Below are 25,382 nucleotides of genomic sequence, written 5' to 3'. Positions count from 1 at the left end.
CCAGGCTCTGGCTTTTAGAGATTAAGTCAATAGTTAAGACCTAACAGAGTCACCCCATAGATAAACTAATGGCACAAGGTGTAATTTTGACCTCATTTTGTATTTCCAGCTGTGCCTCAGATCAACTGCGATGTCAAAGCTGGAAAGATCATCAATCCTGAGTTCATTGTGAAATGTCCAGCAGGATGCCAAGACCCCAAATACCATGTTTATGGCACTGACGTGTATGCATCCTATTCCAGTGTGTGTGGTGCTGCCGTACACAGGTGAGTGGTTCTGAGCTACTTAATAACTAACTAGGAATCAGGGTGTTGGCAGGGAGTCCCCATGCAAGGTTGCCATATTTAGCAAGCAAAAATATACAAATTTTTTTAGCTCAAAATCTTTATTTAATCTTCATTTAAAAAGTATTTTTACTGGATATAGAAATCTAGCCAACAGTTGTTTTTTTCTTCTTTCATTCAGCCCTTTATTATGCTTCATTGTCTCCTTGCATAGTTTCAGATGACAAGTCTGTATTCATTTTTTATCTTTGTTCCTCTATACATAATGTGTCATTTTCCTTTGGTTACTTTTAAGATTTTCTCTTTATCATTTGTTTTCAAAGATGTGGTTATAATGTGCTCTTGTGGAGTTTTCTTTGTTATCCTGATTGAGAGTCATAGAGCTTAAATAGTTCATCAAATTCGGGGATTTTAAGCAATTGTCTCCAAATATTCTTGTTTGCCCTTGCCCCAGCCTCTCCTTCTGAAACTTTATGTTACACTACTTCAAATTATCCCACAGGTCACTGAGACATTGCTCTTTTTTTATTTTTTTTTCAACTCTTATTTTAGATTCCAGGAGTACATGTGCAGGTTTGTTACAAAGGCATATTACATGATGCTGGGGTTTGGAGTACAAATGAACCCATCACCCAGGAAGTGAGCACAGTATCAAATAGGTAGCTTTTCAGGCTTCGCCTCCCTCCCTCCCCCTTCTTGTGTTCCCCAGTATCTGTTGTTCCCATCTTTGCATCCATGAGTACTCCATACTTAGCTCCCACTTATAAGTGAGAACATGCAATATTTGGTGTTCTGTCTCTACATTAGTTCACTTAGGATAATGGCCTCCAGCTGCATGCATGGTTGCTGCAAAGGACAAAATTTATTCTTTTTTATGGCTGCATAGTATTCCATGGTGTATATGTACCACATTTTCTTTATCCAATCCACAACTGATAGGCACCTTAGTTGGTTCCATGTCTTTGCTATTGTGAATAGTGCTGCAACGAACATACTGGTGCATGTGTCTTTTTGGTAGAAGGATTTATTTTCCTTTTGGTATATACCCAGCAATGGGTATATGGAGTCAGCAATGGGATTGCTGGGTCAAATGGTTGTTCATTAGTTCTTTGAGAAATCTCCAAACTGCTTTCCACATTGGCTGAACTAATTTACATTCCCACCAACAATGTATAAGCATTCCCTTTTCTCTGCAGCCCACCAACATCTATTATTTTTTGGCTTTTTAACAAAAGCCATTCTGACTGGTGTAAGATGGTATTTCATTGTGGTTTTGATTTGCATTTTTCTGATGATTAGTGATGATGAGTATTTTTTCATATGTTTTGTTGGCTGCTTGTATGTTTTCTTTTGAGAAATGTCTGTTCATGTCCTTTGCCCACTTTTTAATGTGGTTGTTTTTGATTGTTTGATTGTTTATGTCCCTTATAGATTCTGGATATTAGACCTTTGTTGGATGCATAGTTTGCAAATATTTTCTCTCTTTCTATAGGTTTTCTATTTACTCCACTGATAGGTTCTTTTGCTGTGCAGAGCGCTTTAGTTTAATTAGATCCTGCTCATCAATTTTTGTTTTTGTTGCGATTGCTTTTGAGGACTTAGACATAAATTCTTTACCAAGACCAATGTCGAGAAGGGTATTTCCTAGGTTTTCTTCTAGGATTTTTATAGTTTGAAGTCTTACATGTAAGTCTTTAATCCATCTTGAGTTAATTTTTGTATATGTTGATAGGGAGGGATCCAGTTTCATTCTTTTGCATATGGATAGCCAGTTATCCCAGCACCATTTATTGAATAGGGAATCCTTTCCCTATTGCTTATTTGTGTCAGCTTTGTGCACAATCAGATAGTTGCAGGTGTATGGCTTTATTCCTGAGTTTTCTATTCTTTTCCATTGTCTACGTGTCTGGTTTTTGTACTGACACCATGTTGTTTTGCTTGCTGTAGCTTTGTAGTATTAAGTCTGATAATGTGATACCTCCAGCTTTTTTCTTTTTGCTTAGAATTTTTTTGGCTCTTTAGGCTCTTTTATTGTTCCATATGAATTTTAGAATAGTTTTTTCTAATTCTGTGAAAAATTTCATTGGCAGTTTGATAAAAATAATGTTGAATCTGTACGTTGCTTTGGGCAGTATGGTCATTTTACCAATATTGATTCTTCCACTCCATGAGCGTGGAATATTTTTCCATTTGTTCATGTCATCTCTGACTTCTTCCGGGAGCGTTTTACAATTCTCCTTGTGGAGATCTTTCACCTCCTCAGTTACATGTATTCCTAAGCATTTTCTTCTTCTTGTGGCTACTGTAAATGGGATTGTGTTCTGATTTGGCTCTCAGCTTGAACATTATATACAGAAATGCTACTGATTTTTATACATCGGTTTTGTATTCTGAAACTTTACTGAAATCATTTATCAGCTCAAGGAGCCTTTTGGTGGAGTCTTTACGGTTTTCTAGGTATAGAGTCATATCGTCAGTGAAGAGAGAGAGTTTGACTTCTTCTTTTCCTATTTAAATTCCTTTTACGTATTCCTCTTGCCTGGTTGCTTTGGCTAGGACTTCTAGTACTATGTGAAATAGGAGTGGTGAGAGTGAACATCCTTGTCTTGTTCCAGTTCTCAAAGGGAATGCTTCCAGCTTTTGCCCATTCAGTATGATGTTGGCTGTGGATTTGTCATAGATGGCTCTTATTATTTTGAGGTTATGTTCCTATAATATCTAGTCAGTTGAGAGTTTTTATCATGAAAGGATATTGGATCTTATCAAAAGTTTTACTGTGTCTATTGAGATGATCATATGGTTTTTGTTTTTAACTCTGTTTATATGGTAAATCATTTTTATTGATTTGCATATGTTGAACCAACCTTGCATCCCAGGAATAAAGCCTACTTGATTGTGGTGAATTAGCTTTTTGATGTGCTGCTGGATTTGGCTTGCTAGTATTCTGTTGAGGATTTTTGCATCTATGTTCATCAGAGATATTGGTCTGTAGTTTTATTTTTTTCACATGTCTCAACTAGGTTTTGGTATCAGGATGATGTTGGCTTCTTAAAATGAGTTAGGGAGGATTCCTTACTCCTTGATATTTTGGAATAGTTTCAGTAGTATTGGTACCAGCTCTTTGTACTTCTGGTAGAATTCGGCTGTGAATCTATCTGGTCCAGGGCTTTTTTTTGGTTAGTAGGTTTTTATTATTAATTCAATTTCAGAACTTGTTAGTGGTCTGTTTAGGATTTTCTTTCTAGTTCAATCTTGGAAGGCTGTGTGTTTACAGGACTTTATGCATTTCCTGTAGATTTTCTAGTTTGTGTGCATAGAAGTCTTCATAATAGTTTCTGAAGATCTTTTGTATTTTTGTGGGATTGGTTGTAATGTCATCTTTGTCATTTCAGATTGTGCATTTTTGGGTCTTCTTTATTTTTCCTTTGTTAATCTAGCTAGTGTTCTATCAATCTTGTTTATCCTTTCAAAAAACAAACTTTTGGTTTCATTGATGTTTTATATGGATTTTCACAATTCAATTTCATTCAGTTCTGCTCTAATTTTAGTTCTTTTCTCCCACTGGCTTTTATGTTAGTGTGTTCTTATTTTTCTATTTCCTCTAAGGTGAGATATTAAATTGTTAATATGAGATGTTTAGAACTTCTTGATATAGGCATTTTGTACTATAAAATTTCCACTCAAAACGCTTTCACTGCATCCCAGAGATTTCGGTATGTTGTGTCTCTATTTTCATTAATTTCAATAGTTTTTTATTTCTGCTTTAATTTCATTGTTTACCCAAAAGTCATTCAGGAGTAAGTTGTTTAATTTCCATATAATTGTGTGGCTTTGAGAGATCTTCTTGGTATTGATTTTTATTTTTATTGCACTGTGATCCAAGAGTATGATTGGTATGATTTCAAATTTTTTTAATTTATTGAGACTTGCTTTATAGCTAACATGTGGTCAATCATAGAGTATGTTCCATGTGCAGATGAGAAGAATGTATATCTGTGGTTGTTAGGTGGAGTATTCTGTAGATGTCTATTAGAGCCAACTGATCAGGTGTTGAGTTTAAGTCCAGAATTTCTTTGTCAGTTTTCTGTCTCAAGGATCTAACACTGTCAGTGGGGTGTTGAAGTCCCCTACTATTATGGTGTGGCTGTCTAAGTCTTTCCATGGGACTAGAAGTACTTGTTTTATGAATCTGAGTCCTCCAATATTGGGTGTGTATATATTTAGGATAGTGTTCTTGTTGAATTGAACTCTTTATCATTATGTAATACCCTTCTTTGTCTGTTTACTGTTGTTGGTTTAAAATCTGATATAAGAATAGTGACCTCTGTAGATCTTTCTTCATCCCTTTACTTTGAGCCTATGGGTGTTATTACGTGTGAGATGGTCTCTTGAAGACAGTAGATGGCTGGGTCTTGTTTCTTAATCCAACTTGCCACACTGTGCCTTTTAAGTGGGGCATTAGACCATTTACATTCAAGGTTAATATTGATATATGAGATTTCGACCTGGTCATAATGTTGTCAGCTGGTTGTTTTCTAGACTTGCTTGTGTAGTTGCTTTATAGGGTCTCTGGGCTATGAACTTAAGTGTGTTTTTGTGGTAGCAGGTATCGTTCTTTCATTTCCATGTTCAGAACTCCCTTAAGGACCTCTTGTAAGGCTCATCTAGTGGCAATGAATTCTCTTAGAATTTGCTTATCTGAAAAGTGTTTTATTTCTCCTTTGCTTATGAAGCTTAGTTTGGCAGAATATGAAATTTTTTGTTGCAATTTCTTTTCTTTAAGGATGTTGAGAATAGGTTCCCAATCTCTTCTGGCTTGTAAACTTTCTGCTGAGAAGTCCACTGTTAGCCTGATGGGGTTCCCTTTGTAGGTGATCTGACCCTTTGATTACCTTTAAGACTTTTTTCTTTCACTTTGACCTTGGAGAATCAGATGACTATCTATCTTGAGAATGGTCATCTTGTATAGTATCTCACTCACAGAGATTTGCTGAATTTCTTGAATTTGTATGTTGACCTCTCCAGTGAGACTGGGGGAATTTTCATGAACTATATATCCTCAAATATCTTTTCTAAGTTGCTTACTCTCTCTCCTTCTCTCTCAGGAAGGCCAATGAGTCATAGCCTCATTTGGTTGGTCACTTTACATAAGTCCGTATTTCTCAGAGGTTTTTTTCGTTTCTTAAATTCTTTTTTATTTTTGTCTGACTGCATTGATTCAAAGAACCGCTCTTCAAGCTTGGAGATTCTTTCCTCAGCTTGACCTACTCTGTTGTTAATGCTTCCAAATGTATTATGAAATTCCTGTAGTAAATTTTTCAATCCCAGAAGTTCAGTTTGTTTCTTTCTTAAAATGGCTATGTAGTCTTTCAAGTCTTGGATCATTTTATTGGCTTCCTTGAATTGGGTTTCAACTTTCTTCTGAATCTCATTGAGCTTCCTTGCCCCACAGTTTCTTCACTCACACCTTCGTCAGGTTCTGTTCAGGACTAAGAGCTGGTCCTGGCACTCAGCAACTTCGTTCAAGGTTGCTGGCTTCCTCCTTTTTTCACCTCTGTGTCTGCATTGCCTCTCTATTGACTTTCAGTGTTTTCTCTCAAAACATCTGTTTAAAGTGTGATGGTTTACTTGATATTTGGTTTTTCTGTGAGAGAAGCACTTCCCAGCTGTGTAGTCAATCATCTTGTCACCCTCCCTGGAAAACATACAAACTTAACTGAACATCCTGTGTTTTCTCCGTCGACCTTACTGTGGAGGGATGTCTTGGAAGTCATGCATGGTCCTGCATCTTTCGTCATAGCACTCCATAAAAAAGGACAACTGACTTCTCTTTACACTTTAATGGGGAGAGGAAGAGAATTTTACTCTTTCATGTTCATGACAAGGAATCCAAAGGTCTTGATGATATAAACTCATTTTTTCTACCTGTATGTGCTGAGCAAGGAAATTATGGAGATGTTACCAAGGAAGGCCCAAAAGTTTGGAGGAAGAAATATCACAGCTATGGTGATGGGTTGGAGAAAAATGGGGATGGGGAAAGTGGAGAAGGGTGACAGGTAATACCACTTGGTCAGCTGTTGGTCTGGGATCCAGGAAGGAAGACAGGAGGCATGGCATGCTTCGGACTAAGTCACTACCTAAATGAAGAGACCGTAACAGAATCCTCATACCACTCTTGCTTAAGTTTATAGTCAAAACGTCCATAAATGCATGCTTACTTAGTATCTTTGGAATTAAGACTAGCATGTATGTGCCAAGCACTTTACCTTCTTTACCTTATTTAATCCTGACAACAATTCCTCTATGCAGTTTCTACTACTCTTATGCACATCTTAAAGATGAAGGTAGGTTGAATCACTTTTCTAAAGCCATACTATTAAAAAGTATCATAGCGGGGACTCAAACCCAAGTCCAGCTGACTGCAGCACCTGTACTCCTAACTGCTGCCCAGGACAGCTTTGAGATGTGACTCGGGAGTCAACACTTGGCTACTGGCTGCTGGATAAAGTTTCTGAATTATTCAGACTTCTGGTATCTTTTTCCTTTTCCTTTGTTGCACATAAGTGGATTGATTGTTCAATTGTACCTCTGCAAGGGAGAGAAAATATATAAAATTCATTCTATTTCAAGGTGTCTGGTTAGTAGACTCTCTGAAATTTGAAGGAGCAGAAAGACAAAAACTATGCATAAAATAAAGTTGAAGAATTACTAGTAGATTTCATTGGCTATAGTAATCTTTTCTCCATTACTGCAGAGGGGCGAGGAGCGAACTGGTTTTTCAATGGGAATGGGATTACAAAAGCTCTATTAAGGATAAGTAGTAAAACATTAAAGAAAAATGACACCAAAAGCTGTTCCATAACCCCAGACTATGGAATAAAAATCACTGAATGGTATTTCATAACTTCAGACTATGAAATAAAAATATTTTGCTTTCACCCTGAAATCAATTTCATACTAAAAGGGAAAAGTTATACAAATCTACACACACGTGTTTGCACACCCATGCATGCCTCCCACACATACTTCCAGCCCACAGCACCATCAGCCCTCTCCAGTCTGTGTCTTTGTACACACTCCAGTGTCTGTGTAGAAAGTGACATCTGCTGCAAAGGGTGAGCCTGTCTTAAGGTTGCTTGTATTTTTTTCAATTTTGATCCTAGATGATTCGTTCTTGCTTCCTCTGGCACTTGCTGGGTCTCTCTTGCACTTTCACACTTCCGAGGCAGTATAGAGCCACAAGAGTGAATTTGACCTCACCAAAGATGACATTAAAATAACATGTAATCACTAGGTGCAGTGGCTCACGCCTGTAATCCCAGCACTTTGGGAGGCCAAGATGGGTGGATCACGAGGTCAGGAATTCGAGACCAGCCTGGCCAACATGGTGAAACCCCGTCTCTACTAAAAATACAAAAATTAGCTGGGCATGGCGGTGCACACATGTAATCCCAGCTACTCGGGAGGCTGAGGCAGGAGAATGGCTTGAACCTGGGAGGCGGAGGTTGTGGTGAGCCAAGATCATACTATTGCACTCCAGCCTGGGTGACAGAACAAGACTCTGTCTCAAAAAAAAAAAGAAGAAGAAAAAACATGTAATCTTTTGCACTGTGATTCTCTCCTTCTAGCAGCATCTCATCACCCTTATGAGGTTGTTGTTAGCATCCTCATTTGTTATATAAGAAACTGAGGTATCAAAAAGCTATTTAAATTCCTAGTTAGGGCCAGGCGTGGTGGCTCATGCCCGTAATCCCAGCACTTTGGGAGGCCAAGGTGGGCAGATCACCCGAGGTCAGGAGTTCAAGACCAGCCTGGCCAACATGGCAAAACCCCATCTCTACTAAATACAAAAAAATTTAGCTGGGCGTAGTGGCTCACGCTTGTAATCCCAACACTTTGGGAGGCCAAGGCGGGTGGATCACTTGAGGTCGGGAGTTCAAGACCAGCCTGGCCAACATGGTGAAACCCCGTCTCTACTAAAAATATGAAAATCAGCTGGGTGTGGTGGTGGGAGCCTATAATCCCAGCTACCCAGGAGGCTGAGGCACAAGAATCGCTTAAACCTGGAAGGCGGAGGTTGCAGTGAGCTGAGATCTCGCCACTGCACTCCAACCTGGGTAACAGAGTGAGACCCTGTCTCAAAATAAATAAATAAATTCCTAGTTAGATCCACATTGAGGATTAAAACTCATGCCCCCTTACTTCTAGCCCGGAGCCCAGGTGATATATTTACATAAGAACTGGGGAGTCCCAGAACTGCTTAGCGTACAAAGTGAGGACTCAAGCAAGGTGTAGACTTTACAGTAGTGAAAGCTGGGAAATGCTTTATGGTGGAAGGATGCGCCCTGTGGAGAAAATAAGAAGGGCATTGACAGGACCAAGGCTCTATAATTCCAGCATTTGGGTTAGAGTGTAGGAACTTGGTGGGAAAAATATAAATGAGGGGAGAGGGGCAAAAGAGAAGAGCTTGATTCGCTTGTTTTGCAAAAAACAAGATTTGCCGCTTGAGCAATTGAGTGCCACTGTGACTTCCCAGACTAGTGACTGATAAAGTGGAAAATCTGTTTGGAAAGAGGTACCACTATTCATAGGGAAGATAAATAAAAGTCTTAAGGGGAAACAGATAGGAATTTTGGAAGCTATCCATTTTGTTTTTCACAAACAGTGCAAATCTGTTTTCAGAAGGCAGGATTTAAGATATAGAGAACATGAGCAGAAAGTATATTGGGGATCTATAACCATTGTCCTGCCAGAGTCCCAACAGTCAGAAGTGGGAGACTGGAGACAGTATACTTTGGTTTAGAAACTCAGATTAATTTGCATTAAAGAGTTTAATGTTAATATTCTATATCATGATCAGAGGTCCTAGTACAAGAAATTCCCTTAATTCCTTCAAACCAAAGGGATAATGAACATATTTGAGGCATCATATTTTGGCTCAGGCTTATCCTAAACTAACTCCTATGTTTAAAGCATGGCCAAGTGCAGGGGAGAGGAGAGATTTCTCTGAGAAGGTGCAATGAAAAGACAAGCTCCACGCAGGACACTCTTCACGCTGATCTCTGACCAGTGCTCACCCTCAGAACAGCAGCCATTCGACACCTGGGCCTAGCGGTGAACTATCCCTTCTCTCTGAGCCAAGGGACTGCCCCTCAGTTATCCCAGTCCCCTGGCACTGGAATCAGGGAGGAGGTGAACATCAAGGCCATGCTCAGCACCATGCAGGGCACCTGAGGAATGCAAGGAAGTGGAACTGGTTTTGCTTTTCCAGAGAATATCTATGAAGTGCCTACATCTGAGTGACACAAATGATGAGGTAGTATTTACATAAATTCTCCAAATTACCATGGCTCTGAGCCCCCAGCTGCCTCCTAAGTGGAACCACAGCTTTTTTCAGACTCTCTCCCTCCTCCTCCAGTGTCTCCTACATTGGTCAAGCCTCCTGTGCATCCTGCTTCTTTGCCTTGTGGATGCCTCCTGAAGTGTAAGGACCACTGACTTCCCTGGGATCTGCCCTGGATACAGCCACTTCCAAGATGAGGCTTCACTCTCTGACTCAACAGGAAAATCTCATGAGAACACAATAGTTCTGCATCTCTACTTGTCCCGAAATCCGGGTTGTCAGCCTTACATAACCCTCAGCAGCCCAGTCCAGCTTGAGAATCCCCTCCCCATTCTCTAAAAACAGCCTGAAGGATGCTCAGCCCCTGAGGTGAGGGAGGTGGTGGTGCGGGGTTTCCCTCACTGAGGGACAGTTATGCGCACGTTCATGGTATAATGGGATGTAAATCCAAGACAGAATAGTTTATCTGGGGGAAAAGAAAACGGTAAGAGTTATTTCCGTTTTTCCCATAATTATAAGTAAAGACAGCATTGGGTCGTTTTTTAAAATGTGTTTAATAATTAGAATTTTCAGTCTGAGTCAGTGGTATGCTGGTAAATGTTTAATAACAAGCTCTCTAACGCAGGGAGGAGATGGGCTTGACTTGCCAATTTCCACCGTATACATACTTTCACCATTGTTTATTCCAAGCTACCAATGTCAAGTCAACCAGCTCACCCAATCCTGAAAGCATAACAATTGGCTCTCACAGAGTGTGAATTAGTTCAACCATTGTGGAAAACAGTGTGGCAATTCTTCAAAGACATAGAAGCAGAAATACCATTTGACCCAGCAATCCCATTACTGGGTACATACCCAAAGGAATACCAATCATTCTATTATAAAGATACACGCATACATATGTTCATTGCAGCACTATTCACAATAGCAAAAACATGGAATCAACCTAAATGCCCATCGATGATAGATTGGATAAAGAAAATATGGTACATATACACCATGGAATACTATGCAGCCATAAAAGGAATGAGATCATGTCCTTTGCAGGGACGTGGATTAAATTGGAAACCATTATCCTCAGCAAACTAACACAGGAACAGAAAACCAAACACCGCATGTTCTCACTTATACGTGGGAGCTGCTGATGAGAACACACAGACACATGAGTTGGGGAGCAATACACACTGGGGCCTGTCAGAGTTGGGGGTGGGGGAGGGAGAGCATCAGGAAGAATAACTAATGGATGCTGGGCCGAATACCCAGGTGATGGGATGATCTGTGCAGCAAAAACACCATGGCACGTGTTTACTTATGTAACAAACCTGCACATCTGGCACATGTACCCCTGAACTTCAAACAAAAGTTGAAGAAAAAAAAAATTGGCTCTCAAAAGCAGGTGTCCGTGGCACCTTCTTATGTGGAAACATAAAATGCTATCCTTTCCATAAGAAATATTTCCATTTCGTTGAGAGACAAAATAAACTCCAGAAATTTTTAGGAAGTAGTACAAGACGGAACAAAATCAGAGTTTAAGTTGTGAGAACAAGATTCTAAGGAGGGAAGGAGGTAGCAAAGTCATGTCAGAATCTCTGTGGGGAAGGAGAAATTGGGAACTCACTGCCCTTTGACAGCAGCACAGGCCTGGTCAGGCAGAGGGAACCAGGTCTTCTGGGGTGAAACAGCAGCATCATCAGAGCCATGGGAGTGCGAATGGCTGAAACCAGCCTGCCTGCCATCGGGAGATGTGAGGGAACTCAATCACAGGGAGCCCCGAGAGAAGAGAGTGAGCGAGGAGGAGTTGGCTTCGGGAGGTGCCTGTGCTTTTGAACTCTTGAGAGGTAGATGGGAGCAAGAGGGACAAACTGAGGACTTAAGGTGAGTTCAACCTGGGTTTAAATCCTTGCAATTTACTAGTTAGAAAATCCCAGGTGAGTCACGCAACCTCACACAGCCAGTTTCTATGGAATGAATGGCAGTAACAGCATTCCCTCCACTCCACAGCTCAGTTTGCTGGGAGAACCCAGTGGGACACATGTGAGAACAGTTTTAAAGCAATTAAGTGCTTTATATTTTGAGTAGTATTACCACTTTCTTTCCTTCTATGCCATTGGGAGGTTGAGGGTTGAATGTTGTTGACTCATCAGGAAGGTGGGAGGGCAGGAAATGGCAACTTTCACTCCTGGAGGGAAGGAAGGGTGTTGATTGGGAGAAATCTACATCTCCCGGTGCCATAAATTAAGGATACCCAAAGGAGCCATGCATGTTCGGCTCTGGGGCAAGAAATGACAAAGTAAAAGTGCAATTTAGCAACCAGATGGAGACCCTGCCTAACATCAAAGGAAAGACATTCATATGTCAGTCACCGTCCCATCAGGATCTAAAACCTGGCAAAATCCTAGAAATTTAAAGAAACAGTTTTCAGTCTTTGGAGGATGCTTTTTTAATGAGTTTAACTTAGCTGCACACCTTTCCTCCCTGACCCAAAATAAAAGGAGTGTTTACTTTTCATCATTTTATATCACTCTTTGGAATAACTAAATTCATTCTGTGCCATCACAAAACCAAATTGGAAACTGTCAAGAAAGCGGCTTTACTTAAAAGAGCTAGTGGGAATGAGAAAACCAAGGAAAAGAAATTTGAGGCATGGTAGCAAAAAGAAATCCCTGACAGAACAATCAGCTCCTGTAAGAAGAAAGAGAAGGACATTGAACCTGGGAGCTCAGATGCTGGGCCTGGTGGTGGAGGCACAATTCTTGTGGGTTGGGCTTCATGTCAAGGTAAACTTTGCTTAACCTTGCTGCTTTCCTATGTCTAAATAAAGATGGCGACTGGTTTTCTAGTCTGTTGATCACGTCAAAAAATATTTCTGTTCTTTCCTGAAAAATTATTTTTTCCCTTCATAGTGGTGTGCTTGATAATTCAGGAGGGAAAATACTTGTTCGGAAGGTTGCTGGACAGTCTGGTTACAAAGGGAGTTATTCCAACGGTGTCCAGTCGTTATCCCTACCACGATGGAGAGAATCTTTTATCGTCTTAGGTATGACCACACAGTGGAGAAATGCTGCTAAACCTACCACAAGGTGAAATGTGCTCTTTTCATTGTGCTGTTGGTTTTTGTTTATGGCCCGCCTCATTTCATAAAAATCTGAAGCATTCATTTTTCTGATAATTAGAATCACGATACAATAAATTAGAATTACATGATAAATCACCACAAAGTCATATCTGAAAATACTAAAAGGCTCCACATGCTTGTTTTAATTACACTGCAGCTATCTGTAAGTCCAATCAGATTTCTAATTACATTAATTACATTTAATAGCTTGGGTTTTTAAACCAGTCCTTTAGTTATGCCAAATGTGCCTCATGTCTAGAACCTTATTCCTTGAGATTTCTGGTAAGTGGATAGATAGGTATTGTCACAGCAAATCCATTGTGTCATACACAGTGGCCATATCAAGAGGCATATAATGGCAGTCTGTTCCATTTTTGGTGATGCTACATTTGATTCATTGGATATTTTACCATATCTCTCCATGGCAAAGATACCTCGTAATTAATAAGCATCTGTAGGGTGATGCTTTAACATGCTCGAGTAGCTTGTTCCCCAACAAATTTCACCCAATGATTTTAACATCCATTGCTGATCCTCACTGTAGCAAGTACTACATTAGTAATTGCAAAATTATAATTTTTTCTAATTCTGTCATTTCTTCCACATTTGTTAGCTAGTGTTCTTATATAAAGAAGAGTTGCTTTCCCCCTCTGCACCTATTATTTTTAAGTGGACTATGGATTCATAGATTGTTTTTAAAAATATAATATAATGTTATCATCTATTATCTTCATTTTTCTTTTTGGTGCTCATATTTTCTGAGATTGCCCAGTGGGAGCCCTTCAGGCTTTTGACATGTTCACAGTAGTGCTTGAGTACAACACAGTGTTTTTTTGTTTTTTTGTTTTTTTTGAGACGGAGTGTCAATCTTGTTGCCCAGGTTGGAGTGTAACGACGCGATCTCGGCTCACTGCAACCTCCGCCTCCCGGGTTCAAGCGATTTTCCTGCCTCAGCCTCCCGAGTAGCTGGGATTACAGGCATGTGCCACCATGCCTGGCTAATTTTTGTATTTTTAGTAGAGACAGGGTTTCTCTGTGTTTGTCAGGCTGGTCTCGAACTCCTGACCTCAGGTGATCCGCCCTCCTTGGCCTCCCAAAGTGCTGGGATTACAGGCGTGAGCCACCACGCCTGGCCTAACGGTGTTCTAAATTCACCTTATACTTACCCTATTCTAGACCTGAATCTCCCATTTTCTCTAAGGAGGTTCCATGGGATTTTAAACTAGATTGTAGCCAACTTCCTGGCCTCCCCACAAAATTAGGTGCCTTGGGACTGTCCTGAGAAGGAGCCACTTATAGAAAACTAGCTGAACAGGGAAGAGAGAAGTGTTTCATAAAACAGTAGGTCTTCCAATCTGGGTGGTTTTCTAGCACTGCTAGGCACCCCATGCCTCAAGCCCCTACTGTCCTCCACTGATTAGAGTCATTAGCAGGACAACAAACAGACCTTTTACTATTCTTCTCAACTTGAGCAATCCGTGTTTCCTTTTGCCTGCCAAATTCTACACGCCCACAGTTCAAATTAGACTGGTTTCTTTGTCAGATAGTGGAAGGGTATCAACCGCAGTACTGTGGGGTTTTTGCCTTGTAACAAAAAATTCACAACAGGAGCCATATAAAAATGCTAATGTCTAGAATACAAATATGTTGAGACAGAGAGAAATATAATCTCCGCATAGGTGTTCACCAAGTAGATTCTGGCTGAATAAGAGCATTTCAGCCTTAAGTGCTCAGTCTGCAATCCAAGAATTTCAACAGAGGTTTAAAAGAAAAATTAATTCTATGGCAGTAGAGATGTTTTGGGCTTTTTAAGTGAAAATCAATCTGCTGATATTATTCCCTATAAATCTCGACTTCCATCTCCCCTCATTCGACCTAGTGACATTTAACCAAAAATACTTTTTGCCAATGATAATAAACATTTGTGCTTCTGTAATGGCTTGGAAGCCTCTCTTGAATGGATGAGTTAGGAGCTCACTGCAGCATAAGCATTGATAACTGACCGGCAGCCAAAGAATGCTTCCCATTATTCAGAGGTTCATGGCCAGCAAGTTTAACTGCATCATGTCCGAATCCTCTTCTGAAGGCTGAGGTGCCACCATGATCTTTCTCTAGGTTTTTATTTCTAATTTTCATATGCCCCTGAGCTCCTTAACTAATTCACTTTGGTGAGCTAAGAGGGGAAGCGAAAGAGGAGATGTACGTTTACAGCCCCCATGATCTTTACACAGTCCAGGGATATGAAATGTCAGTAAGGGACCCCCTAATACTTCCCTTTTATTCTTTGATCCACATTTCAGGGAACTGAGCTCAAGCTCCTTTTCCTTCTGAATAGAAACAGAAAAAAAAAATCAGGTTTTAGATCAATAAATAGAGAGAGAAGATGTCTCTTCCTCGCTTTCTGCAGATAAAGTGTGGCCCACAGCCATGGGGCCCTCCCCGGGTCTAAAATAACCTCAATCATTGTCATTTGGAGCAGGCCTTGACATTGGTGGAGGACTTGGAAATGCCAATCCTGTTCCCCAGGTGATTTTAATGAGGTAAAGTAATGCAAGTAAGCCCAAACACGTGGCATTTATAGGTAACACCAGAATAAATTTTTGCATCTCTATGGAGATAGATAGTTCCAAAACATTTTAACATTTTTTCCATTAGATGTCTACAATTTTGTGTAGTAAGTAGGGCCATGTCATTATTCCTGTTTTCCGAATGAAAACACAAGAGCCTCAAAGGTTGGGGCAGTTAATTAAAGGTAAAATAGAAACAGAAACCTAGATTGTCTTATTCCTAATCCTAGGTTCTTCCCTAGACCCTGCTATTCTTTCTGCTTCATGACCCTACAATCTCTGTGCCAGCAGGATGGTTGGCAAGATAGTGCCTTAGATCCTCCTCCACCCACCTAGGTTCTCCGTGCCACACTGCTTACCATCTTCGCATCCTGTAAAAGTATTCCCTCTAGATGGGAGAAGAAATGCTTTCATTACTAGATGTAATATTGGCTAATAGGTAGTACCCCTACCAAGGTATTTTAATTTTAACAGAGATCTAAGCTTTAAGATATTCCCCCACTGAATAAATACTTCTTGAGCAACCACTTCATGCCAGGAAAAAATTGCTTTGAGCTCTGAAAATTCAACAGTTACCAAGTCAGACAAATGACTTGCCTTCAGGGGGCTTACTGTATTCCAGTGGCATTCTCACTTTACTTGTGGAACAAAGACCATAAGATGGAATTTCAGGCATCCTTTTATGGTCAGAAGACGACTTTGGCAATTTTTTTATGCTTATTTTTTTCCCTAATAGACGTTACCATTCCTCCTCCTTGCCTGCTAGCTACCGTGTCTCCCGCCGGGTGAGCAACACGTGGTTATTTTCAAGGGTGACCTATATTTACCTACTTTTAGGTTTTACTACTGCTATGAAATTCAAATGAATCCCACAGGGTCTGTGAAAGTGAGCCTATGACCGGAGCACTCCATCATCTCAAAGGAGAGCACGTGGAAGGCTTTCCCGTTCACCTACTGATATAATTAAACATTCGAAGCCACACAGATGAAAACCTTCACTTCCATGTCACATCTTCACGGGTGAAAGGATTGCTGATGTTAAGCAACTCTGAATCATGGAGATTTGGTTGCTTCCATTCTAATAGTAATAAAACACAAGCTATACAGGAAAACAAAATGCCACTTGACATTCTCGTTGTAATCAACTACTCAGCATGAGGGAGACTGATTTTATTGAACTGAAGAGAGATAAATTGAAAGGAGGGAATCAACTTAGTACAGGACCATCTAAAACCTCTAGCTCTAGAAATAAATCTCGTTTTTTTTTCTTTTTTGCAGAAAGTAAACCCAAAAAGGGTGTAACCTACCCATCAGCTCTTACATACTCATCATCCAAAAGTCCAGCTGCCCAAGCAGGCAAGTGCTCACGTGTGATTGAATCTAAACCTTCTGAGTCCATAAACACGCGACGTGTTTTGGGAGATAGTGGAGAAATTAACATCTTAACCGGTCAAGCTCCACTGGCTCTGGCAATATTTTAACAGATGCCAGGAACATGGGCACAGAAATCAATGAGATCAGATGGCTGGGGCTGAAGAGTGAAAGCTTTATTTTTTGTTTTTGCAATTCCGAGATTGTGTCTCTATATTTGTGTCATTTTCATTCAGATTGACTGTTGCCTTGAGTTTTATTGTATTGTTACTTTAGAAAATGACATGACATTCTGTCCAGAAATGTTTCCTGGCAGCTAAGAGGAAAAAGCTGTATCTACTTAGGTATGAAATGAAGAGAAGCAAAGAGAACGAGGAGGTTTATGTGATAACAGCAAGCTGCTCATCCAAATAACCCAGGCCAAAAATACACTGTCTACAAGGTTGTGCCAACTCAGCTTTCATGTGAACCACAAAAGGGAGTATCGGTAGACCTCAGGCCAAGAAAATACCTTTTTCCAGGTTTCTGTGTTAAATCAAGAACTGTACTATGCATTATTGTATCTCCAGAGGTGTTTTGATTTCCCACACAAAGAGAAACTGTGAGTCGCTTTATAATGGGATTTTGCATTGCTTCCAGAAACTTGATAGGCTAGCTAATACATTATAAGCCTGATAGTTCAGGTTCTATTCATGTACTTAAGGTGAACATGGTTTAAGAATAGCAGTAGAACTTAGCATTTATTGAGCATTTGCTGTATGCCAGGCATCATTCCAAGAATTTTACCTGATCATTGCATTTAATCACCATAGACCACCATCGGCCTATACTATTACGCTGGCTAAGGAAAATGCAGCACAGAGAAGTTAAGTAAATTAACTTCCATCAAACAGAAACCCCTCTCTAAACCACCATTCTATATTTTCTTTCCTCTTTTTTTTTTTTTTCTTTTTTTGAGATGGAGTTTCACTCTGTTGCCAGGCTGGAGTGCAGTGGTGCGATCTCAGCTCACTACAACCTCCGCCTCCCAGGTTCAAGCGATTCTCCTGCCTCAGCCTCTGGAGTAGCTATGACTACAGGCGCCTGCCACCACGCCCGGCTAATGTTTGTATTTTTAGTAGAGACGGGGTTTCACCATGTTGGCCAGGATGGTCTCGATCTCTCGATCTCATGATCCTCCCGCCTCGGCCTTCCAAAATGCTAGGATTACAGGCGTAAGCCACTGTGCCTGGCCCATTCTAGATTTTCTTATACTAATAGTATGTATATAGATTGCTGATTTCCTGATTTGAGGAGACTTAGCATACAAATAAGGAATTTTTTTGTCTTTTCTCTTAATTACTGCTCCAGCTCTATCTTTAATTACTTTTTAATGGATCCAGTGGTCTAGTCCTGTTTGTTTAGTTTCAACGATAGAGCTGTTCCCTGCCTCCACCCGTGAACTGGCAGTGGGTCTGGTGCCTCGTCTTTTGACCTGGGCACAGAGACGAAGAATGGGTGACAGGTCTCCTTAAGTGGCTGGCATCTCTGTTGTTCATCTGGCCCTGTGGCTCTGCAGAGCCAGATGAAAGACTGATTCCTGGGTAGGTGATGTGTATAGATATTGAAGGCAAGGAGACAGTGTTTAGTTTCATCCTGGCACCCTCTTGTTGGGCCAGAAATCTGTGCCCCCCACTTCTTTCTCCAAGATAGATACGGATGCCTGGTTCCAGCAGCCCCCGGGGCAGCCCCTTCACACAGAGCCATAGGAACAGCCAGGCTTCTCTTTGGCACCCTCAGGTCTGAGAACTGGGATGGGGTGAGGTCACCTTCCTCCTCGCATTTTGCTGCATAAGCCCTGCTGGCATGAGCCACTCCAGCTGCACCCCTCCCCCTCTCAGAGCTCCCTAGGGCAGAAACAGTCCCCAGGTTCACATAAAGCCCCCAACTTCAGGGACCACATGTCAAGCACCCCCTATTTTTACCATGAGTGGAAGAGCACTTCTAGACTCCCAGAATACACCCCCAAAACTCTGCAAGCTCTGTTGCTGTATTGCACACGTGTGATGGATCTGCAGAAAGATTGGTGGGAAATAAGATGCCCACCTGCCCTCCTGGCAGGTCCCCACAATCTTGACGAATGACTCTCTTAAAGCACCTTCATTTGGCTTGTGTATGACAAAGTGTGAAGGAAGGAAGGAAATAGCTTCTGACTCTGAAGACAGCACCCTCTAAAAGGTGGCTTCTGACCCCTCCTGTTTTTCGGGTCCTTTCTTTCTGTCCACTGGCCTGGGATGGGGGTGTCGGGGGTGTTGTGCAGGTTCTACTGGAATGGCCTCACCCGTGGGAAGTTCAGTGGCATCTCTCCTGTTTTGGAAAGGGGTACTTGTGGCCGGGCGCAGTGGCTCACACCTGTATGTAATCCCAGCACTTTGGGAGGCCGAGGCAGGCGGATCACGAGGTCAGGAGATGGAGACCATCCTGGCTAACATGGTGAAACCCCGTCTCTACTAAAAATACAAAAAATTAGCTGGGCGTGGTGGCACGCACCTGTAGTCCCAGCTACTTGGGAGGCTGAGGCAGGAGAATCGCTTGAACCCGGGAGGTGGAGGTTGCAGTGAGCCAAGATCACGGCACTGCACTCCAGCCTGGGTGACAGAACGAGACTCCATCTCAAAAAAAAGAAAAAAGAAAGGAGTACTTGTGCCCTTCTGGCTTCAGCTTTGGGCTGTATCTGGACAGCAGGAAGGGCCACATAACCTTCTGTGACTGTAGTCGTCTGTCCAGTACTTTCTCTGTGCCACACACCTGCACGACAGTAACCCTGAGGTAGAGTGCCAGTATCTTCCCTTTTCAGATAAGGAAGCTGACCTTGAGAGAGGTTTAGTAACTCACCCAAGGCCATAGTTCTAAGCAGCCCAAAAAGTATGCAAACTCGGTATCACCTTAAAGCAGGGAAAGTTGCAGGGAAAAGAGTGTAGGGCAGAGAAACTATAGCCAAATGATAACTCAGATAATAAAAGTCTACTTGGTTTGTACGTTCTCCACAGCAGAGACAATTTCTAAAACTATCCATTTACCCCAAGCACCATTCACCCCCAGCAAGCACTTGTTTCAGATGCCTGAGTCATTGACATCCACAAGGAGTGTGGGTAGCCGAGGGTGCTTTTCGTGAAATTTATAAATTAGCAAGAGCCAAGCATTGCTGATGTCACTTGTCCCCTTTACCAAACCGTTTAAACTTTTGATGACAGTATCCCTAGGCATTACTATCATCTCCTTGTTACTAGATGATCTATGATGGTCAGAGTCGGAAAAATTATTTACTCCTTCATTTTATTCATTCATTCGATATTTACATTGAGTGAGCATCTCCTACGTGCAAGACCCTGAGCTAAGCTACCAGCATTCCAACATAAAAGGGATTCTTGGGGATAGAAGAGCCTCTCTCTGTAAAGTCTTAGTCCCCAAGTCCTAAGTCCTTAGTCTTACTTAGGAGTAAGTTTTCACGAATTCAAATAAAAAATTTCAAGAGTGCAATTAAAGGAGTGGTCCCCTTGGTCTTCCTTAAACGATAAAATTCCTTTAGTCATTGGGGAAGCAGAAGAGATGAAGGCTGAGTAGCTGTTCAGGTCTCCGCATGACCTTAAAAAATGTGTCCCGTCTCTCTGAGAATATGAATTAACAGGTTAATCAGGCTAGGATGACCCCCAAAAGCATGACAACCTTCTACCATGGGAAATTATCCCCCTCAAAAAATAGAAGGCACTTTGATTTGCCCTGTGCGGCTCACACTGAGAACAGGCATTCCCTGAGGTTTAAATGCTGTTCCCCCACCACCGCGCCCCCACTGCCCTGGCATTTAGCAACCATTAGGCAGGCAGCTGCTTTTTGGCTACAGCCTTGAGCTAAATAAAAACAGGTAAGTGTTGCTTTGTAGAAGTTTTTTAAAAAAAACTAGGAAGGCACATTCCTAGTATCACAGCAAGAAAGGGAAAGTAAATCTTTGTTAGAGGCTGCTGAGCTAGCATGGGAAAAACCCCTTCTGCCTTCCCTGGCTGTCTGCTGAGTCCCTCGCTGTGGTTCTCAAATCAGAATTCCACGGCCCACCCTGGGTCCAGTGAGTCAGAATCTCTGCGACCAGGGCCCTGGAACCTGCATTTTAACACCTCCAGTGTGGTTCTAACGATGAGCCAGGTGTGGGGAGCTGTGTGGCACCACCTGCTACGTTTGAGAAGGTGGCTGCCTGGAGCTCTTCCGAACACGCCCAGACGAGGAATATGTGTAGAGTTTAAGGGAAGTTTTGAAATGCTTTCCCATAAAAATCTTTGAAAAAAGATCAAACCTTTATGTAGCTGAGATTGCAGGAAGAAACTCTTTTACTAGTTTTTTTTTAATGGCTCGAAAAGAACTTGGTTCCATGAAGAATTCACCTTGGATCAAATCAAGAGCATTATGTTCAGTGACGAATTGGGAGCAATTGGGATAGGAGGAGTAACTTTTCTCTATCTTCCCTTTTTTTTTTTTTTTTTTTTTTTTGAGATGGAGTTTTGCTCTTGTTGCCCAGGCTGGAGTGCAATGGCACGATCTCAGCTCCCCACAACCTCCGCCTCCCAGGTTCAAGCAATTCTCCTGCTTCAGCCTCTGGATTAACTAGGATTAAAGGCACGTGCCACCCCCTCTGGCTAATTTTGTATTTTTAGTAGAGATGGAGTTTCTCCATGTTAGTCAGGCTGGTCTCAAACTCCTGACCTCAGGTGATCCACCCGTCTCGGCCCCACAAAGTGCTGGGATTACAGGCATCTATCTTCCCTCTTAAAGACAGTTCTAATCCATGAAGGAGAGCAGGCAAAAACAACAGCCCACGGAAGCCCGTGTAAGCCCATGGCTGTTAGTTGAATTTATGATACACTTGAAAGCATCTGCATTATGAGCAAGTGATACAAAGACTGCCCTCAGGATCTTGAGCCTTTCTCTAGCAAAACAATTTTAGCAAAGGCAGACTGAGATAGTCGGCAGCCTTGGGATTAGCCAATGGTGTGACAAAAAGATAATTCAGATTTTCAATATATAATAAGTTTTAGGTGGCAAAAAGTGTTCACTATTTGCAAGCAGAAGTTTTATTTTTAGTACATTGCAGTTTCATGAATAATTTACAAGTAAAATAGATTGTCAGTTTATGTATGTTTCTTTCCAAATTATTAATTACATCCTATTTCATAAAATATACAAGTGGATTTGTTAAATGGCTTTTGTTAAATGGCTTTTCCCTAGATGAAGTAGGTCAAACCCGGGCCTGCATCTCCCTAAAGAGGCAATAATGCCTGGTAGCATTTACCAGAAGGTAAGACAGAGAAGTACTTTGGAGAAATTAGAAACTTCCCTAGTACTTGTTATGAAAGCTCAAACTCTTTAAAATAATGGAAATGTCATAAATCAGGCAGATTCAGTTTTGCCTGAGGATGGCTTGAAGGAGGCTGCTGTGAGCTCTTTAGTGATTTGTCTGACACAGGCTACAGGCAAATTTAAAGGTGACCAACTTAGCAAGAAACAAGGCAATTGAAAGATCGGTTTCCTACCTTGACCAGCTAATGCCTGCAAGAGCAGACCGAATGGCTGAATTCCAACCTGATTCCAGGAATAATGTTTGCTGACCTGCTGTCTTAAGTCAGTGCTGTGATTCCTGCAAAAGACGGCAGAGTCAGGGTGGGGAAATGAGCAGGTGCTGGTGTTGGCAGTAGGTCTAAACATCCCACCACATATTTGTCTGTATCACTTGTCTAGTACTATGATTCTGGCACTATTTTCCTGGATGTTATACAATGTCAAAGGGGAAGGTGGATGGTTCCCACCAAGACAGAAGCACCTTCTTATTTCAGATGTTATCTTCTTGGTCTGCTGTGCTGTGTAACAAAAATGTATCAATCCTAAGCAGAGTTAAGGCCAGAGCTAGGATGCTGTGGTAGGCTGAAAAACACCCTGGAAAAGATATCCATGTCCTAATCCCTGGAACCATTGAATGTTTCCTTATATGGAAAAAATGTGGGGAGACTTTGCTAATGTGATTAAATTAAGGATCCTGAGATCATGACGGGGTGGTTATTCTGGATTCCCCAGGTGGGCTCTAAATGCAATCACTGGCATCTTTGTAAAAGGAAGGCAGAGGGAGATTATTTCACATCCATAGAGGAGGAGGTTGTATTAGTTCGTTCTCACACTGCCATAAAGACACTACCCGAGACTGGGTAATTTACAGACAAAGGAGGTTTAGTTGACTCACAGTTCCACATGGCTGGGGAAGCCTCAGGAAACATACAATCATGGCAGAAGGGGAAGCAGGCATGTCTTACATGGCAGCAGGCGAGAGAGAGAGAGAGAGAAGAAAAACTGCCTTATAAAACCATCCGAGCTTGTGAGAACTCACTCACTATCACGAAAACAGCATGAGGGACACCGCCTCCATGATCCAATCACCTCCCACCTCGTCCCTCCCTTGATAGGTGGGGATTATGGGGATTACAATTTGAGATGAGATTTGGGTGGGGACACGGAGCCAAACCGTATCAGAGGTCATATGATGACGGAGCAGAGAAACAACTGAGGATGCTGGCCTTGAAAACTAAAGTGGCATGGCCACAAGCCAAGGAATGCCAGCAGTCAGCAGAAACCAGAAGAGGCAAGACACAGAGTCTACCCTATAGCCTCCTGAGAAAGCTCAGTGTTGCCGACACCTTGAGTTTGACCCAGTGATGCTGATGTCTGACTTCTAGCTTCCGGAACTGTGAGAGAATAAATTTATGTCATTTTAAGCCACCCAGTTTGTGGTAGTTTGTTACAGCCGCCCTAGCAGCCGATACAGGTACACAGGGACAGAAGCTGGCATGCCCCAACGGGGCCCAGGAGGCACAAGCAACAGTGGGTTGTTCCTTCCCAGGACTGAGGAGATGTTCACTTTGGGGGCCATTGTGTGTCTCCCTGAGAACCCACAGTCTCAAGACAAACCCCAATGCCCAGTGGGTAGCCACTTGCCCCCTTGCTCTAAACCTTCAGAGATATTCTCAGAGCACTAACAAACTGAGACTTGCTTTATAGGGAGCCAACTACAGCGGTGTTTAAAAGGAGAGAAGTGATCTAAATCATCACACGTGGATGAAGAGCACCATTTAGAAGTAGAATCTAGGCCGAGCACAGTGGCTTGCACCTGTAATCCCAGAGCTTTGGGAGGCTGAGATGGAAGAATTGTTTGAGGCCAGGTGTTCAACATCAGCCTAGGCAACACAGGAAGATGCTTTCTCTACAAAAAAAGATTTAAAAATTAGGCAGGTATGGTGTCTTGCACCTATAGTCCCAGCTACTTGGGAGGTTAGGTGGGAGGATCACTGTACCCCAGAAGTTCGAGGCTGCAGTGAGCTATAATTGTGCCACTGCACTGCAGCCTGGGTGACAGAGCAAGATCCTGTCTCAAAAAAGAAAAAAAATGTAGAATCTGGATGATCCTTACCATCCAGTTAGTTCTATTACCCCATTTTACAGATGAGGCAACTGGGGCCCGGAGGAGTTGACTAGTCATGAACCAACCTAAACCAGAGCATCTGAAATGCATTCTCTAAGACTAAGTCATAGTGAAAGCCCCAAATGCACCTTCTGTCTTCTATTCCAAGGCCAATGCTAATCAAATCAGCAAAAAACAAAAACAAAAAAATATGTACATAAACCATTGCTAGTGGTGCCAGGCAAATTAATTCAGCAATTAATCATGTTCTGCCTTGTCTATGTTCTATGTTACTATAGTTTTGACCTGTCATTTATTTTATTGCTATTGAATCTTTGGTTGATTGAGTGATTGCTCTGAGAGCATACATTCTTTCAGGCAAGAATGTGGCTGTTACCTGGGTTTCACCCTTCACTGTGGCTAGCACAGCTCTGTGCTCATAGCTAGTGTTCAATCGACATTTATTTTATTTTAGTTCTATAAGAGTGTACAGGTTATTTTGTGGGCCCTGGTATAATTCCATTTTCTTACAGGTGAGACCACAAAAGCCTATCAGAGGCCACCCATTCCAGGGACAACTGCACAGCCGATCACTCTGATGCAGCTTCTGGCTGTCACTGGAGCTGTGGCCACCCCCACCACCTTGCCAAGGCCATTCCCTTCCGCTGCTTCTGCCACCAGCATCCCCAGACCACGGCCGGTGGGCCACAGGAGCCACGAGATGGGTCAGTAAGTAGACCACGTGTTGCTCTGTGCTAGGGAAATGGGAAATTGGGCTTTTAGAGTAACAGCTCTGTCTGAGCATCTACTGGGCTGGGTGAATGGGGAGCACTGGAGAACTGGGCCAGGGGTATGTGACTGTGTCCTCCTCCTAGATTCAAGGGAGGATGTAGATTCAAAAATAAGACTGCTGTCACCGTACTTCTGAAGATAGAATACTTTCCCATTGCAAAATCTTCATTTCTCCAAAAGCTCAGTTGAAGGGATGGTAGATTTCTATGTAAACATTGTTGGGGTTTATTGTTGTTGTTATTGGTTTTTAAGTGACAAATGGTACAGACTTGGAAGTCTTCAAATATTAAAAGCAAACAAAACCAAAAGAATCCCTTTAGGAAAAGTCAGATGGCTAACGTTTTTGTTCCTTTTCTGATGGTTTTTTGTCTTACTACTTTTACCCATTGCTCAAATCAAGTTGAAGGTTTTATCAAGGTCCAGTTTACAGACTTCATCT

General features: G+C 41.8%; 1 protein-coding gene across 3 annotated transcripts in view; it reads left to right on the top strand.

Moving 5' to 3' along the window:
* The window catches only part of VIT (vitrin), a 118,342-nt gene that overhangs the window by 46,318 nt on the left and 46,642 nt on the right, over nt 1-25,382 (top strand). For all 3 annotated transcript variants that reach the window (XM_054548229.2, XM_063713724.1, XM_002812134.5), the window contains exons 4-7: nt 110-266; nt 12,531-12,664; nt 16,588-16,665; nt 24,685-24,876. In XM_054548229.2, coding sequence (XP_054404204.1) covers nt 110-266; nt 12,531-12,664; nt 16,588-16,665; nt 24,685-24,876 — 561 coding nt within the window. The remainder of the gene's footprint in view (nt 1-109; nt 267-12,530; nt 12,665-16,587; nt 16,666-24,684; nt 24,877-25,382) is intronic.

This window comes from Pongo abelii, chromosome 12 (genome assembly GCF_028885655.2).
Source record: "Pongo abelii isolate AG06213 chromosome 12, NHGRI_mPonAbe1-v2.0_pri, whole genome shotgun sequence".
NCBI classification, from domain to species: Eukaryota; Metazoa; Chordata; class Mammalia; order Primates; family Hominidae; genus Pongo; species Pongo abelii.
This window is presented reverse-complemented; position numbering and strand designations above follow the sequence as displayed.